This window comes from Natator depressus, chromosome 11 (genome assembly GCF_965152275.1).
Source record: "Natator depressus isolate rNatDep1 chromosome 11, rNatDep2.hap1, whole genome shotgun sequence".
Lineage (NCBI taxonomy): Eukaryota > Metazoa > Chordata > Testudines > Cheloniidae > Natator > Natator depressus.
In genome coordinates this window covers 36,031,289-36,046,968 of record NC_134244.1, presented here as the reverse complement: position 1 = coordinate 36,046,968, position 15,680 = coordinate 36,031,289, and the positions used below count along the sequence as shown (strand labels likewise).

Below are 15,680 nucleotides of genomic sequence, written 5' to 3'. Positions count from 1 at the left end.
CCCCCCCCCCTTTTCTTCACATTAGTTACACAAAATGCTTTTCACCAGTTCGGTGAATGATTATATTTAACCAAGTCATAGTAATCCATTTCACTCAATAGACATAATCATAGATAGGACATAATGACACGATGACTGGGATTTTTTTCATTTTACGTATGTAATTTCTTCCATATGATAAAGGAATGTATAACCTATATTTTCCTTAAAAGACAGATATGTTTCTGTAGAAAGGTGTTTCACATCATATGATCAAGACACAATGGAGTTGTTTTCTTGAAAAAGCTAGGATACAATATATACAATGTAGTTAATTTCTGCATATGAGGCAAATTGATAAATTATGGATAGCCTTTAGCAGGATAAAATAATATGTCTGCACTTAAAAAATCTCAGTAATTTGTAAGGTAGTTTTTCCCACTAATTAATTAGCATAAAGATTTGATGAGATCTAGGAATGCCGTCTCTAAATCATACAGTAATTTAATTCCCATATTCTGAAATGGTTATGGGTTATATTGTACAAGAGGAAGAAGTGAACACAGTGAACTCAAGGTTCAATGTACTGGTTTAGGATCTGTGTAAATTTAGAATTTCATGCACTTTTTGTGTATAAACTAAAGGGGAACAATGTACAAAACCTGAATAAATCAGGAGTTGCGACTGTTTCTCATGCAGGTATCTCCAGTTCAGTTAAATGAACCAATTAAAAATTAAGCAATTGACTTCTTCAGTGGGACTATTTGTGCAAAGAGTTGCAGAACCTGGCCCTAGACTGTTTAAAATATTCAACTCAGTATTAAAAAAAAAAACCTCAATACAACCAACACTCCACTGCCAAAAACAAATTCATTCTCATCAGATATTCTAATCCCATAATCTGCCCATTTTTGCTAACCTTGAAGCAAATACTTATCTCCGCAAAATATTTGTTCACTGCATAGAAGAAAATTCCTATTTGGAGCAGGCAAACTACTGTTGTGACCAGTGGCTGCCAGGATCACTGTCTGATCTGCAGCATATTTCAGTAAGTCATTTATAGTGTGACCATTCTGATTTAAAAAGAAAGTATTATTATATATAGTACACCAAAGCAGGTGATACTAAGCACTATATTTCATGATACTGGCTGCACAGAATGTGGTGCTTAAAAACTTGCCAATTTTATCCAAGACAAATAGATAGGGTTACCTGCAGTATCTTGCAAAACGATCCCTTTGTAGTTCCCTATACCAGCTGTAAGATAACCTCAGAATTTGCAGTATTTCAGTGTATCTGACTACTAATATGTAGCTATCTAAGCCAAATGGCATGTTTTAAAGGGCTTGCAGTGTATAACGTTTGCCTGCAGTAGCAGGGTACTGGACTCAATGACCTGGAATGATTCCTTCCTATGTCTTATGTTCCTATATTAGTCAAAATATATCAGACTAATAAAGAATTTGTACAGATATTAAAGTGAATTAAAAATATGAAGACAAAATGCCTGAGCCTGCTGGGTGACCGTAAACCAGGGACCATCACAGTGACCTTGGGCAAGTCACTGCCTCTCTCTATGCCTAAGCTTTCCCGTCTGTAAAACAGGAATAATGAAACTGGCCTCCTTTGTAAAGTGCTTTCAGATCTACTGAAGAGTGCTGTATAAGTGCTAGGAATTATTATTAAGCCAGGTAATATGATTTCTCTTATAGAGAAAAACAATGTGTCTTATATACAACTTTAGTACTTACGGGTAAAATGATTAGAAGTGGATGGATTGACACTATCACCACTGTCAGCACTTTCACTGCTAGAAATGTCATCATCAGATTCCCGCACAGAGGAGCAGGGTGAAGAGCCGTCAACTTCTTCAAATTTCCTCTTTAAAATTCCACTCATAGCTGCAACGCTGTCACATGTACCTGTAACAGGAACAAGAGCAATGAAGCACTGAAAAATTTGACCACTGACCATGCAATCAAGGTCTACAATGTAATTTTTATGGGGATTTTTATACACAAAATAGACTATCACTTTTGTTTCTGAATGACTGTTTATTGGGATGTATTATATACATTATAGGAAAGTAAAAAGAAATACAACACCAAACCCAGTAGTAATTTGCTATCCATGAAGAAGGGGTATAACAGATTTCTTTTCATGATGAGAGGTATCTTTTGTTACAACAGTTACCCCCTTTGTGGAAAGCACTAAAATCTAATTTGAAAACAGGCTGTTCTCAGGCCAAAAGAGACACAGAAATGCGAAAGCATCTCATTAAGGGCCTGATCCTCAGGTGTTGAGTACCCTACTTCCACTGATTTTAGAACATTTTAGGATTGGGCCTTGAGTTTCTCTTCAGAATTCCTCAGGCTGACTGAATGAGTGGCCTTGACAGGCTCTAGAGGGAGATGCCACTAGCCTAGGGCTAGGGGACTCACAGATTAATGAGATGACTCTCAGGTTTCAGGGGTAAGATGTAGTGTATGCATCTGTTTTAATATCCCATGATTGCCAGACAAGGTACTGTATAGAAAGGAGAGTAAAGTTCCCATTCTGACATGCAACTACATGTACAAACAGGGGTATTTGCCTGATGTGCATGTGCAAAGTTAACGACCAAGAGGAGATTGACTTAGAAGTACCGTAGACCCAAATTGCTTAGAATGTGAATGTTGAGATCCTCCTTGTTGCAATAAAGAGCAAAATCTTATATTTGTAGCTCAAGTGAGCTGGCAGCTCGAAAATAAAAAAGTCTTACAATCCTTTTCATTTTGTTTTAAAACTCAACGCTGAAAACCTTTTCAGAGGGCTTACAGAGGAGGCTCAGTTTGAATAAGAAGTGTGCATTCACCCAATTCCTAAAAGACGGTGTTTTCACCAGGGATGAATAGAAACTAAACAGCTAACCCATTCCCCACTGTGCTAGCTGATTTATAACTGCCTTATGACCGCCCAACATCATCTTATTCAGAGGCCTCTGCTGGGACAAAATTAATTATCTACACCATGCCATGGTGAAAAGCATTACTGTGGAAGTATGTAGGGTACTCTTGGAAGGAGTAGATTTTTTAATTGGTAAATGTCAGTACACATTGATTTCACTGTACATACACAAGTGAAAAAATATTTCCAGTGATAATAGCTGAAATTTATAGATAGGCAAAGAAAGAAAAATGCTGCTTGCAAAGTTCAGAGTTGATTTAAGGATATTTACTTTGTATGTTTTGACTTGTGATATTGACAATTTGTGTTTTAATGGTTATAAACTTTAACTTTTTGAATCTTAAGCTCTGCTGTTATTAAATAATTGTCTGATTTATTGTCCCCCCTCATAATTTCCCACAACTGAGAAAATTTAAATTAATAACAAAATTTAAAATGCTTAAAATGCTTAATTTTGTGCAACTATGCAAATTTAAATAAAATTAAAAGCTTAAACATAACATTGATATTATTTGTTGAAAGTATGAAATATAAAATTCTGCCATTCCTAGTTATAAAAGCTGTACTTTTAAGTCTCTCTTTAGATATTTTGTTCATATTTATTTTTCTGTATTTTCTCTCTCAAATTCCCATGTCAATTTTACCTTTAAAGGGCTCAACTTTTGTCATGCATGTTAGATAGTCTGTAATTTTCATGTTTCATTTTGCTTTTACAAAGAAAGATCTATGACAAGAAATGTGATTCCCATATGTGAGTAAATGTGTTTGTGGGAGGATGTGATGATAAACAGTTGAATCAACTTAACTGAAAGCCACAAAGTTAAACCCTGGGCTGATTTGGAAGTTAATAACCAGCAGGAGCTCTGCAATGATTCTGGCAACACAAAAGAGCACATGAATGGAATTTCTGTGAGAACTTTAATTTCCCAAGGGGTCATGAGATTCTCCCCCTCTCCCAAGAAAATATTTTGAAAATACAGAGGGTTAGTTTGAGATTATAGAGTTCAGCTGTCAAACCACACACTGGAAACGGTATCACTGTTTTTGTCATTTGCACTAATAAAGGGGAAAAGATTTTTTTTAAAAAACTGGCACAAGACAAAGCTTACTGCTTTGACTTTCTTTTATTATAGTCCATGACTTTTTTCCTTTTCACCATGACTTTCAAGTAACTGTTCCTTGAAAGTCTGCCATGATTAAAATTTCTCTGTGGATGTGAAAAGTAAAAAATGTATTTATTTATATTTTTCTTTACTTGTAAAGAAATGAAATTTGCTAAGAAGTGCTATCCCACAGCTAAAGAAACCAAAAATGTTTGCAATCAATCAAAACTGATTTTTTGAATATTCATTTTCTTTTAAATGCACTATTTATTTCTAAAAAGAAAATTAATCTAAAATAATAGTCTAAAAATCACAGAACCGAAAAAAGATATGTTAAGCTTTGAAAACTGCCTCTCCTATTAAAGGAATAATCTCCTCCCACAGGGAAGCCCACAGCTGGGCCAGCAAGAACCCACAGAGCTTCCAAGATTTAAGGTTACACAGTGGTTAGTATGTACAGGCTCCCAGTGCCATGGATCTGCTCAAAAATTCAGCCCCAGTCCCATTCTGAACTAGGCAGCAATATGGAGGCTGGGGCCCTCTGTGCTACTTTTCTTCCCCTGATAACACAACTCATTTTCTAACTCCCTCTTTGTTGTGTGGCAGCAGAGGCAATGGAGCCTAGTGGGAAGTTCTTGCTGCTTCAATTGGGTAGTACTTTAAGAAGCAATAGCTTTCCATCAGATTTCCACAGTCAATACTCTGGAACTAGCACTCCCTACTTGACACCAGCCAGTAAGGAAGACTGACTCCCTAGCTTCTCCTTTTGTGGGAAGAGACTACAATCCAGCCCCAAATTAAGTAAAGAAACCTAGTTAAAAGATTTATGAAATGATTTGTGAAACTTAGCTAAACAAATTGAGTATCTTTTGATGGGTACATCCAAATTTCCCTTGTAGATGCCCTCTAACTTACATTTTTGGCATGTTTCATCGCAAATTTTATGCTGACCCAGGTTTATTTGCCTCTCTTTTTCTTTTTGTACTGTTTCCTTGTGTAAAACCGGTATTAAGTGATAGGAAAGAGAGAAGCAGAGGCACTGGAATTACAGCTTTCTTTTGAGGGTAAGAGTGGAGGGAAGAGGTGCAGGGAAGAATTACCTCCAAGCCTGGAGTAGGAAATCAATGGCTATTTTCCAGAGTTTTCTTTTTTTTAATTATTCACAAGTTATGTTAATCATAGCTCTCATTAGTATGATACAGCTATTTTAGGGGAAGTGTGACCCTAAGAGCATCCCAAGTGCCAGAGGGCAAGAGGTTCACAGGTGTCAAGTAGTGAGTTTCAACTGGCCTGACTAGTTCATTGTACCCCAATTCAATTATGTCATAATCTGTATCTAATAAGCATCATGCAAGTTATCATTGGAAAACCAATATAGAACAGCTTCCATATGAGGAGTGATTACAAAGACTGGGACTGTTCAGCTTGGAAAAGAGAAGACTAAGGGGGAATATGATAGAGGTCTGTAAAATCGTGAGTAGTATGGAGAAAGTGAATAAGGAAGTGTTGTTTACCCCTCCACATAACACATGAAATTAATAGGCAGCAAGTTTAAAACTAACATTAGGAAGTACTTCCTCACACAAAGCAAAGTGAACCTGCGGAACTCCTTGCCAGGGGAGCCTGTAAAGGCCAAAGGTATAATGGCATTCAAAAGAGAGTTGGATCTATCCTCCGTGAATTTATCTATTAGTGACTATTAGTCAAGATGGTCAGGGATGCAACGCTATGGTCTGGGTACCTCTAGAAGCGGGACTGGACAACAAGGGATGGAACATCTAATAAAGTGCCCTGTTCTGTTCACTTCTATGGAAGCATCTGGCACCGGCCATTGGTCTGACTCAGTATGGCCATTCTTATGTGTTTGAACCAGACAAGTTTGGGGAGTGGGTAAACAGGTTTTTTCCAGACAAAGAAAAGGCTGATGCCTTCATCCAGGTGCAATCACAGACAACTGGCAATCACAGTCAAGAGTACATTCAATGGCAAATTGGAGACTGCAGGGACAAATCAGTTTGCATTATAGAAAGCAACAGCAGGGAAGAACCCAGCATGGAACCATCTGCATCAGACTCCAAGGCACCTTTCCTCACAACTGTGCCACTGGACTTTGAGAATACATTTCAAAAGTTCACTGGACCATAAAGCTGGGGCAGAGAACCCCAAGTTACCTTTTACCTAAGATGACAAAGGAACCAAGCACTTTGGACTTCATGGGAGATACTGATCACAGCAGGGGTCAGTCATCTTGGTTGAAGGAGATGTGGTAAAAATCTTACCTTGACCCAATACTGTAGTTTTGTTAAGTCTTAGGCACTAGAAAGTTTTTCACTTTTATATGTTTGTAACCATTTCTGACTTTACCCTTATACTTGAACTCACTTAAAATCTCTTTTTGATGAAGTAAACTTGTTTTACTTTTATTCTAAATCAACCCAGTGCTGTGTTTAACTTGAAGTGATTACTATTTCCAGTAAAAACAACAAGCTGCTGTGCTTTTGTCTCCTTAAAGGAGCAATTGACCTTATTACTCCTTTAAATGTTCCAGGAGAGTGCTGGACATTTCAGGACAGATGGTTTGGGGAAATTCAGGACTGTGCTGGGGTCACTTGACTAGTAATAACCAAAGCTGGTGGAGACCAGAGTGCGACTGTGGTGTAACAAACTGGCTGCTGGAGTCAGATTTGCTAAATCTAGGTTGCTCAACACAGACACACAATGTATGCATGTCTGCTAGCTGGGAGCATCCAGACAAGGAGCTACAGCAGCAGAGCATTTTAAGGCACTCAGGACAAGTGGTGATACAATCTCTCGCGGTTGTGGGTTGAACCCTAAAATATGATGGAGCAGGAGAAATAAAAGCCATATTATTTTTGCTGGATCCATTTTAACCTGGCAAATCATTTTTGCTATTTGTGTATTCTTGTAAATAGGTCATTTTTGACTTCTAGCTATATTCAACCATTCTTCAAAACCAAGAGCAACATAGCAGAAGTGAGATAACAATAATCTAAGATCACTTAGTAAGACTGTTCAAATAGAAACAAAATTGTATAGATTTTCTGGTGTTCTGTGATATTTTGCTGAGAGGATGGCACAATTTGTCTCAACTTTGTAACTGGTTCACAGTGATGACAAAGATAGACGGCTAACGGACAACGAGACAATTTATCTTTCAAAAAGCTTTACTAATATCACAAAAGATTACACCTGTCTCGCTTCAGCATGATCTGCCATCTGTTCCTTCAAAGAGATAAGTGCTTAAACTTTAAGGTTCAGTTATTAGAAGTATCTTTTGAGAACAAGAAAGAGTTTTATACACAGCAAATTCATTTACTGCTTTGTTAAGGAAAACATGTCCATTTTTCAGGGGGTGAGCCTTCCAACAAGTAGGGACATTCTCTAGTAAATATTATTGCAAACAAAGTGTGTTTAAAAATATGGAAAAATTTAATTATGATGCACCTTAAAATTTGGCTTTTAGCCTCCGAATTAATCATGAAACTGTAAATTATTTTTGATTAATCCATCTATCTGACCAAATCAGATAGATAGTTCTAAACAATGGTGGTTTCATCCTTTTGTTAAATAAACCAGGTCAAACTTCTGGAGGCCATTTCTGGACTAGATTAGATTATTTTCTTGGTTTATGAATACCCAGTCTAAGACACTCTGGGCCAGATTCTGACCTCTTGCACACTGGTGTACATCATGAATAAAACTACTAAAGTCAATGGTATTACAGTGTAAACAGTAACTGCGATTAGAATCAAACCTCTGTATTCACACTAATGTTATACTATGGTGAACAAAATATTGTATTCCATCATGATTTTAAAAAAATCTTACTAGCTAGCATTCAAAATATAAATAAACTATCTATCTTTCACTAAGCCCAAATTATTAATGTAGGATGTTTTGGAAACTATCAGAAATTGTCAGCAAAACATGGCACTTGTGTGAGCTCTAGTCAGAACAAAACAAAAACAGAACAAAATCTGAAATAAAAGTTGTTTCATTTTCTAAGCTAACATCCAAAATAGGAATAAAAGACCAAGTCTATTAGAACATACAAAACAATATTTCTTTAGATTGTATCCAAAGGAAGACTGTTTTGCATCTGTTTCCATATATATATATATATATATATATATATATATATATATATATATATATATATATATATATATATATATAAAATAAAGGAGACACATACCCAAATGTTATGATTTCATTAGAACTATGGGGATGCTGTTCTACAGTGATGCTCCTCTTGTAATTTTAGAGGAAGCAGTTAAATTTATATGAGTGTATGTTTACTGTAGGTACTTAACCTCATAAATCTAATCTTAAAATCTATCAGGTTTGTTTTACACAAATATGGTAATTACCAATATGGGAATTATATGGCTAGAAAAAACTTTATTTTTTCTGTTACTCCTTGTGCAACAGATTCTTTCAATCTTGTACAATAAAATTGCCAATGATCAGGGCAGACAACTCTCCTATTTGTTCATTAGTATTATGCTTCATATAAAGTGATGGTTGAATATACACAATATATTTTGAGACAGTTCTTTAGAGCATTTTTTCTCACTCAGTTCTATTCATTAAAATATATGCACTACTCTCAAAGATTATTTGAAATGTAAGATGTAGTACAAAAGAGAAAGAAATGTCAGGGCCTGATCCTGCATGGGTTCCAAATTGGCTTTGATAGGAGCTCCAAATGTAGATGCTGGGATTTTCAAAGACACCTCAGGGACTCAGGTTCCCAACTTCCACTGAAATATAATGGGAGTCGGGCATCTGCCTTCCTAAAGCATCTTTGAAGATCCCAGTGAGAATGCTTGCAGGATTGGATTCTAAATGATGTATAGTACATATATTTTGATGCTGCAAGGTCCTGATTACTCTGGTCCTGATCCAGGAAAGCACTTAAACACATGACTTTCCTGGGTCAGGGCCAGACTGAAAAGCACTTGACAGGATGTGGCACATATTAAGTAAAATTAAGTCAGGTATTTTATGAAAAGTTACGTTTCAGGCAGAATTTTCCTCACTTTACTCAGACAAGTAGATCCTGATCTTGCAGTGCTTACTCATAAAACCACCTTAGGCTGGGACCACTGAATAAGGACTACTTGTATGGCTACAGTTTACAAGACAAGAAAGACTCTGTCTGAATTCCACTGAAGCTGACTGAGTCACGACAGCAGGATTTGGCCCTAAATGTTCTGTTAGCATACCACACAAAATTAACCATGAGAGCTCACCTGTTTTTAATCAAAGCAAACATATCAGAGCTCAAAGATAAATTAAAAAGTCATGATAAGTTTAAAATGTTAAGATGAAAACAAGGTCTGTTCCCAGAGAATAAATAAATGGTTATCAGGAAACCACTAACAGTCTTTCAAAGTTAAAAAGGGTTTCACTAATAAGGTAGACAGTATAACAATAAATAAAATGGCATTGCTCTCTATACTGTATAATTAAAAGCAATATACATAGCATACAGAAAACTCTTTCCAAAATTAAGATGTTTGTCTAAGGAAATGTTTAAATAAAAAAAAATCTGATTTTATATGAAGCAAAAGAAAATCATGATTTCTTTGATGACTTCACAGCATCTGCACTTAAATTTTATCATCAATAATAATGATGATGTATACAAGGGAATTCTATATTTGTCAAAGAAATACCAAGAAATTAGAATTTTTTTCCCTAATTTAAAAACAAACAATAAGTATCAAAAAATTCCTGCCAAATGAGAACCATTCACAGGCACCTTGATTTATATGTCTTATAATTAAAGAACTGCACATCCAGTTAAGGAATGGTTTTCCCTCCCCCCACTCACCCAAGAGGTTCAAAAGGTAAAGAAATATTTTATACATGATTAAATACCATTAAATCAAATTAGAGTGTATTACATTTAAAATTTTTAAACTTTGTTTTTCAAATTAGGAGAAAAACAGCATATATTTAAGACAACAAAGTATGAGTATTTCACCTGAAAGCAGCACAGCAGAAGAATTACAACTCCAAAACCAAAGCAACAAATGCAAACCAATTAAATTTTTTAAAAAACTTCATGTATGAATCAAAGCAAATGATGCAGAACATGTAATCTTTCAACCCATACCTGTAGACAGTGTACTACAATTGTTGCAGGAAAGCTGTAAGAACTTCTTAACACAGAAAACAAAAAGTCTGCTTCATTTTATAGCAGCTACAGACCGCTGCAGTATCCAGTACATTTTTTTTTCAGTCAACTGTTACAGCCTTCCACCAGCCCGGTGACCTTTGAACTCATTTCTCCCCCCTCTGCCGTTAAAGCTACTGTGCTTGTCTCATTTACATAAGGCTGGTGAAGGCCTGCCAGCAACAAAAAGGGAATGCTGGGTAAGAAATTGTAGAGCTGCAGTTCAGCCGGAATACCTGAATCACTGGAGAGCTGGGGGTGGGGTGGGGGTGGGGGTGGGATGCTGGAGAGAAAAGGCTATTGCCACTACATAGTGATAAGTCAAAAGCATGTCTCCTATCATGATTATTAGGAGGCAGATATTTTAATTCAAGTATATTAAGCACCCACCAAAAAACAAAATCAGTCTGCAGCAGCTAGTTTCCAAGGTGACCAGAAGAGTCAAATGCTTCATTTAAATACATTTAGAAGGCTGATATGCAATTCTCAGCAACTGCCCTCTGCTTTTTTAAATATAGCTCACCAGATGTTTTATTTTAAAAAGGATCTATTTCAATAGTGTATTTTGAAATTCAGGCGTTTACTGCCTACTCACATTGATTCAGATGCCTCAATATGAATTAGTATCAGCTACAGATACAATAGTAAAACTGTATTAATGTAAGGACGCAATATACAGAATGATTTACATTTACGGATCATTACTATAACTAATAATCAGCAATAAAATGACTGCTAATCCTCCCAAGTATAAATCACAATCAAATACTGTGCCAAAACTGTGGATGCATGGATATAAAGTATTTAAAATTTTTAAACCATTTGAGATGTTATTTTTAGAAATACATATTTCAGTTTAAATCATTAAAATTATATCAAAGAACGTAAAATGCTGATCTGGCTCTAGGAAGAGATTCAATGTTTTATTTTCTGCTTCTTTTCCTTCTCTTCCTACAGATAGCATCCTCCCTATTCAAACATTCAACTTCCCTATTGCTGAAATGCTCTCTAAAAATTATCAATTCAAATTCTTTCAGATTTGCCAGTATATGCATCTTGTGCCTTTTAAAGTGCTGGAGCAATGAGAAAAACACTACTGTAAAATCATTTAAAAACAAAGAAGTTTCAATAAGGCTAATCTCTAGACCACTAATGTGGCAGAGAAACTATATCTATACTGTGTATTAAGGTGATCATAGGCCATTAGGATCATTGGGTCTGTTTTTGAAAATAAAAAGTACATCAACTACATGAATAACTAACTGAAATTAATACCTGTTTGAAAAATACAAAGTAAAATATAATCCATCTTGTTAACCCTATCAGAATTTGTTGAATGCAGTTTCATAATGAATCATTCACGTGTGTATATATACACTTCTATTTCTAAAAGCACCATTTTTAAGATACTCCAGAAAAAACACTGTGAAAAATCTAAGTTCATTGTTATTTATGTTCCAAAATTAATCAATTTTAAAATAAAATAAACAACAGTGATGCAACACATTTCCTATCAAGAAAATATTGAGCTTGAAGACATATCAGAATAATGGATGTTGCTATTTAATATTTTATATTTCTATACTGGCAACAGATCCATTTTAGCATTCATTTTATTTTTACTGACTATTCCGTTTTTCCATGAATAAATGAAGTCTGATGTGGAGTTATAGTAAAAATATTTGTACAACAAATCAGATTACAGTACTTAACCAATTTATTTAGCTAGGTATCAAAATGATGTGAATCACTCAAGCCACACCTTTCCAAATGCAAAAAAAATGTATTTAAAAAAAAAAGCAAAAGTAGCCAAAGCACTGATTAAATTCAAAACACAGAAGCATTTTAATAATCTATAAAATAACTGACCTGTTCAAATTGTTGTTTTTCCAATCCATGCACTCTTTTTATTAATTAGGAACCAAAATAGATTGATCATCATTTTATAACGTGTGACATATTCACTGTCTTCCTACTTCCAACAGAATCTTCTTAAATTTCCCAGCACTGTGTTTTATTGCTGGTACCATATGCTTTATTGTTCAGCGACAAGAGCTTCACTCTGCACAAAGACTCATTACCTACTGCTTGCTGAGCAGCTTCAGCCTCACTGAGGCTGCCTATATGATCACATGGGAGTTTTGTCTGAGAAAGCCAGGCATGCCACTGATTTCACTATCTATGGATATTTTTATCAGATGAGGTGTCTACCATGAGGAAGGAATAACAAATTATAAAGCTGCTTTAACTCATTAAGGCAGCAAAAATTATGGAAATCCCCTCACAACCTTTTTTTCCATTACAGAAAAGGTGGAATTGAGAGGCATTTTTAAAAGTGAATTATAATTTTTGTGGTGCTAATCTTGCACTATGTTATGCCTCATATAACATACATTTCTATTAATGTTCTAAAAAGAGATAATATTCCTGTTAATTGTTATTTTGTCAAAACACTTTATTAAATACTTAGGCTGCCAATATTTATCCCTTTAGGGAGACCAGAGCTACTGAATGATTATTTTCCCCCAAAAGAGACATCATAATTCAAATTTATGTCACCAATCAAGGGCCTGATCTGGCAACCCTTACTCATGCAACTAGTCTGAATGATTTCAAATAGCACTACTCAGGTGAGTAAGGATTTAAGTAAAGTTTTCAGAAAATCTAAATGATAAATTGTACTCCACCATGGAGATTTTACTTTTTATGATGATATCCAGTTACTGTATTTTAGTTATAAATATAATTACACAAAGAAATAAAATAAATTTATTTGTATTTGTTAACTTCCTTGGCCATTTACCTAAGGCATTTTACATGGGGCTGATAATTACATTTTAAAAAATAATGAAAGCATACGCATAAAAAAGAATACATGGTTAATGACTATTCTTAACATTATTATTACTGATGATTAATTTCAGAACATTTTGAGACAGCCTAATTTCTACTTCGAAAAGAGTGCATGAGACATTCTTACTCTATATAATTTAAAATTTTAACATAGTGCAAGTGATGATAGAATTCCTCTCTATTTCCCTGAAAACTAGTAACTCATAAATAATTAATCACGACATCTATAGTGCAGAGGTAAAGGTTTTCTATAAAAGTAGTTAATTAACGTTAGAATTATTTATTGCGCTTTGAGTAAACAGGAATGCTGTTTATTCATTAACAATCTACAAATGCAAAATACCCACTTGTTATCCTTTTCAACAACTCCCTCTTTAGAATACATAATTATCAGTTTGTTGCTTATTAAGGGCCCAATCCTGGTCTTAATGAACTCAATGGAAGTTTTGTGATGGACTTCTGTAGAAACGAGACTGGCACCTATGAACACTGAGAACCATGGATCTGATCCTCCCACCACTCAAGTCAATGAAGCTAATGGTGAAGCTCCCATTGACTTCACTGGCATCAGAAACGGGCCCATCTTGTGACAAACACACACCTGAAGTAATACAACCAAGGGGCAGTCTCTGTGAGTTATAATGAAATCTCAATCAGAATAATGTTTAAAGACGCAAATAAAATAACCTGGCTATCTAGTTTAATAAAAAGCTTCCACATACAGAAATTTTACTATCAAACTGATTAAAGTTTGAAAGATAAGATTTTCTGGGATATGACCCAAACTTACTCATGACTAAAAGATTAAACTGGTGATGAATCGCATCCAGATTCTAAACATTTTCTTTAAACTCAGAATTCCATTGTCAGCAATTTTTTTTTTTAAAAGCCACCATTTTGATATGGTCACACCAACACACCTAAAGACAGTGGCTGAGCAGATGGCTCATGGCCGAGGACCCTTCAAGAGCTCTTAAGCAGGAAACACTATAGCTGTATACATTAATAAGTAGGAAGGAAGGCAGACTAGACAGGTTGCTAACGAACAACTGGTTTAGCTACAGCTATGCCTATTTTTTCCCCTGCTAATACAATTGATGAGGTCATGATGCTAGTGTAGAGAGAAATAAACAAAAGGCAGACATTTTTGCTGCTGCAGCAGTAGGAAAACAGAAAAATAAAAAGGTTTACCAGATGGAGAAGAATAATAAAGCAAGACAAAGGAAAGTTATTGTCACATTTCCTGGGGACCATTACACAAAATGGAAAATTAAAATAACAAAAACTAACAGGAGGTTAGAGCAAAAATAAATAAGAAACATAAACAGTTAAATAGTTTAACAAGAAAAATTTGGTTCTGCAAAGAGACAATAGCAGCAAGCTGTCTTAACACCACATAAAATACATAACATCAGTCAACCCTTCTTGTCAGGTTACAAAAAAATGTTTTATCCCTTTATGCTCAATGCTGGGATTTCTCAAAAGGTTAAATTACAATTAAGATGCTAAAAACTCTCCCTCCTACAGTAAAAATATATGAGATGGGCAGGGCAGTCCTTAGGATTTATGGGGCCTATGCAGTATTATTAAACCGGTGCCCACGGACCTCCAGAAGAACCCCCCGTCCATTGCTGACACATACCGAGCTTTGTACACAGCAGACGCTGTGGCAGCCCAGGCTTGCAGCCTGGGAGGAGGGGGGCGCAGGCAGCAAAGGATACCAAGCTGCCCGGCAGTGGGGAGTCACAGTTCCACGCAGAGACCCCCGTACCTTCTCTCCCTCATGCAGAATGCTGACCCGCTCTTACCTGCTGTCCTGGTGGTGCCCCAAATTTTTGGGTGCCCTACGCAGCTGCGTATGCCTAAGGATGGCTCTGGAGACGGGGCTAGGAAGGAGAAAGTCTCCATGAAGGCCCCCTCTTGGTTCTTGATCATTCCATTGGGGAAGTGGAGTCTGGGCCCCCACAGTAGGCATTGTGGGGCCACCAAATACATACAGGAGTTTAGAGCTATCTGAATACAGAACCTGCATTGGCTTTGGCATCCTGGCATCCCTTGTCACTCAATGGTAGCATAAGCTCGTTAGGATTGCCAACTTTCTGATTGTAGAAAACCAAACACCCTTGCCACACCCTCTGCCCCAAGGCCTCGCCCCTGCCCCACCCCTTCTGAGGCCCCGCCTTGCTCACTCCACCCCCCTCCCTCTGTCGCTCACTCTCCCCCACCCTCGCTCATTTTCACCAGGCTGGAGCAGGAGTTTGTGGTGCGGGAGGGGGCTCAGGGATAGGGCAGGGGTGTGGTGTAGGGGGGATGAGGGCTCCAGGTGGAGTGCTGCCTCTGGGGTGGGGGGCCACGGATGAGGGGGTTGTGGTGCAGGGGGGTGAGGGCTCTGGCTGGGGGTGAGGGCTCTGGGGTAGGGCAGGGGAGGAGGAGTTTGGGGTGCGTGGAGGGGGTTCCAACCTGGGGCAGGAGTTTGGGGCACAGGAGGGGGTTTGGGCTCTTAGGTGTGGCCAGGGATGAAGGGTTTGGGTGCGGGAGGGGGCTCCGGGCTGGGGCAGGAGGTTGGGATGCAGGAGGGGGTGCACACTCCAGGC

At 36.9% G+C, this 15,680-nt stretch overlaps 1 protein-coding gene and 1 long non-coding RNA gene across 4 annotated transcripts in view; one reads left to right on the top strand and one right to left on the bottom strand.

Moving 5' to 3' along the window:
* CSRNP3 (cysteine and serine rich nuclear protein 3) overlaps positions 1-15,680 on the bottom strand; it is an 87,266-nt gene that overhangs the window by 44,949 nt on the left and 26,637 nt on the right. For 2 of the 3 annotated variants that reach the window (XM_074967472.1, XM_074967475.1), the window contains one exon: positions 1,731-1,901. In XM_074967472.1, coding sequence (XP_074823573.1) covers positions 1,731-1,901 — 171 coding nt within the window. Of the gene's footprint in view, positions 1-1,730; positions 1,902-12,102; positions 12,346-15,680 lie in introns of those variants that run through there. The other variant, XM_074967474.1, reaches the window with a different exon arrangement.
* Positions 1-15,680, top strand: part of LOC141995936 (uncharacterized) — a 75,226-nt gene that overhangs the window by 57,084 nt on the left and 2,462 nt on the right. The window lies entirely within an intron of this gene.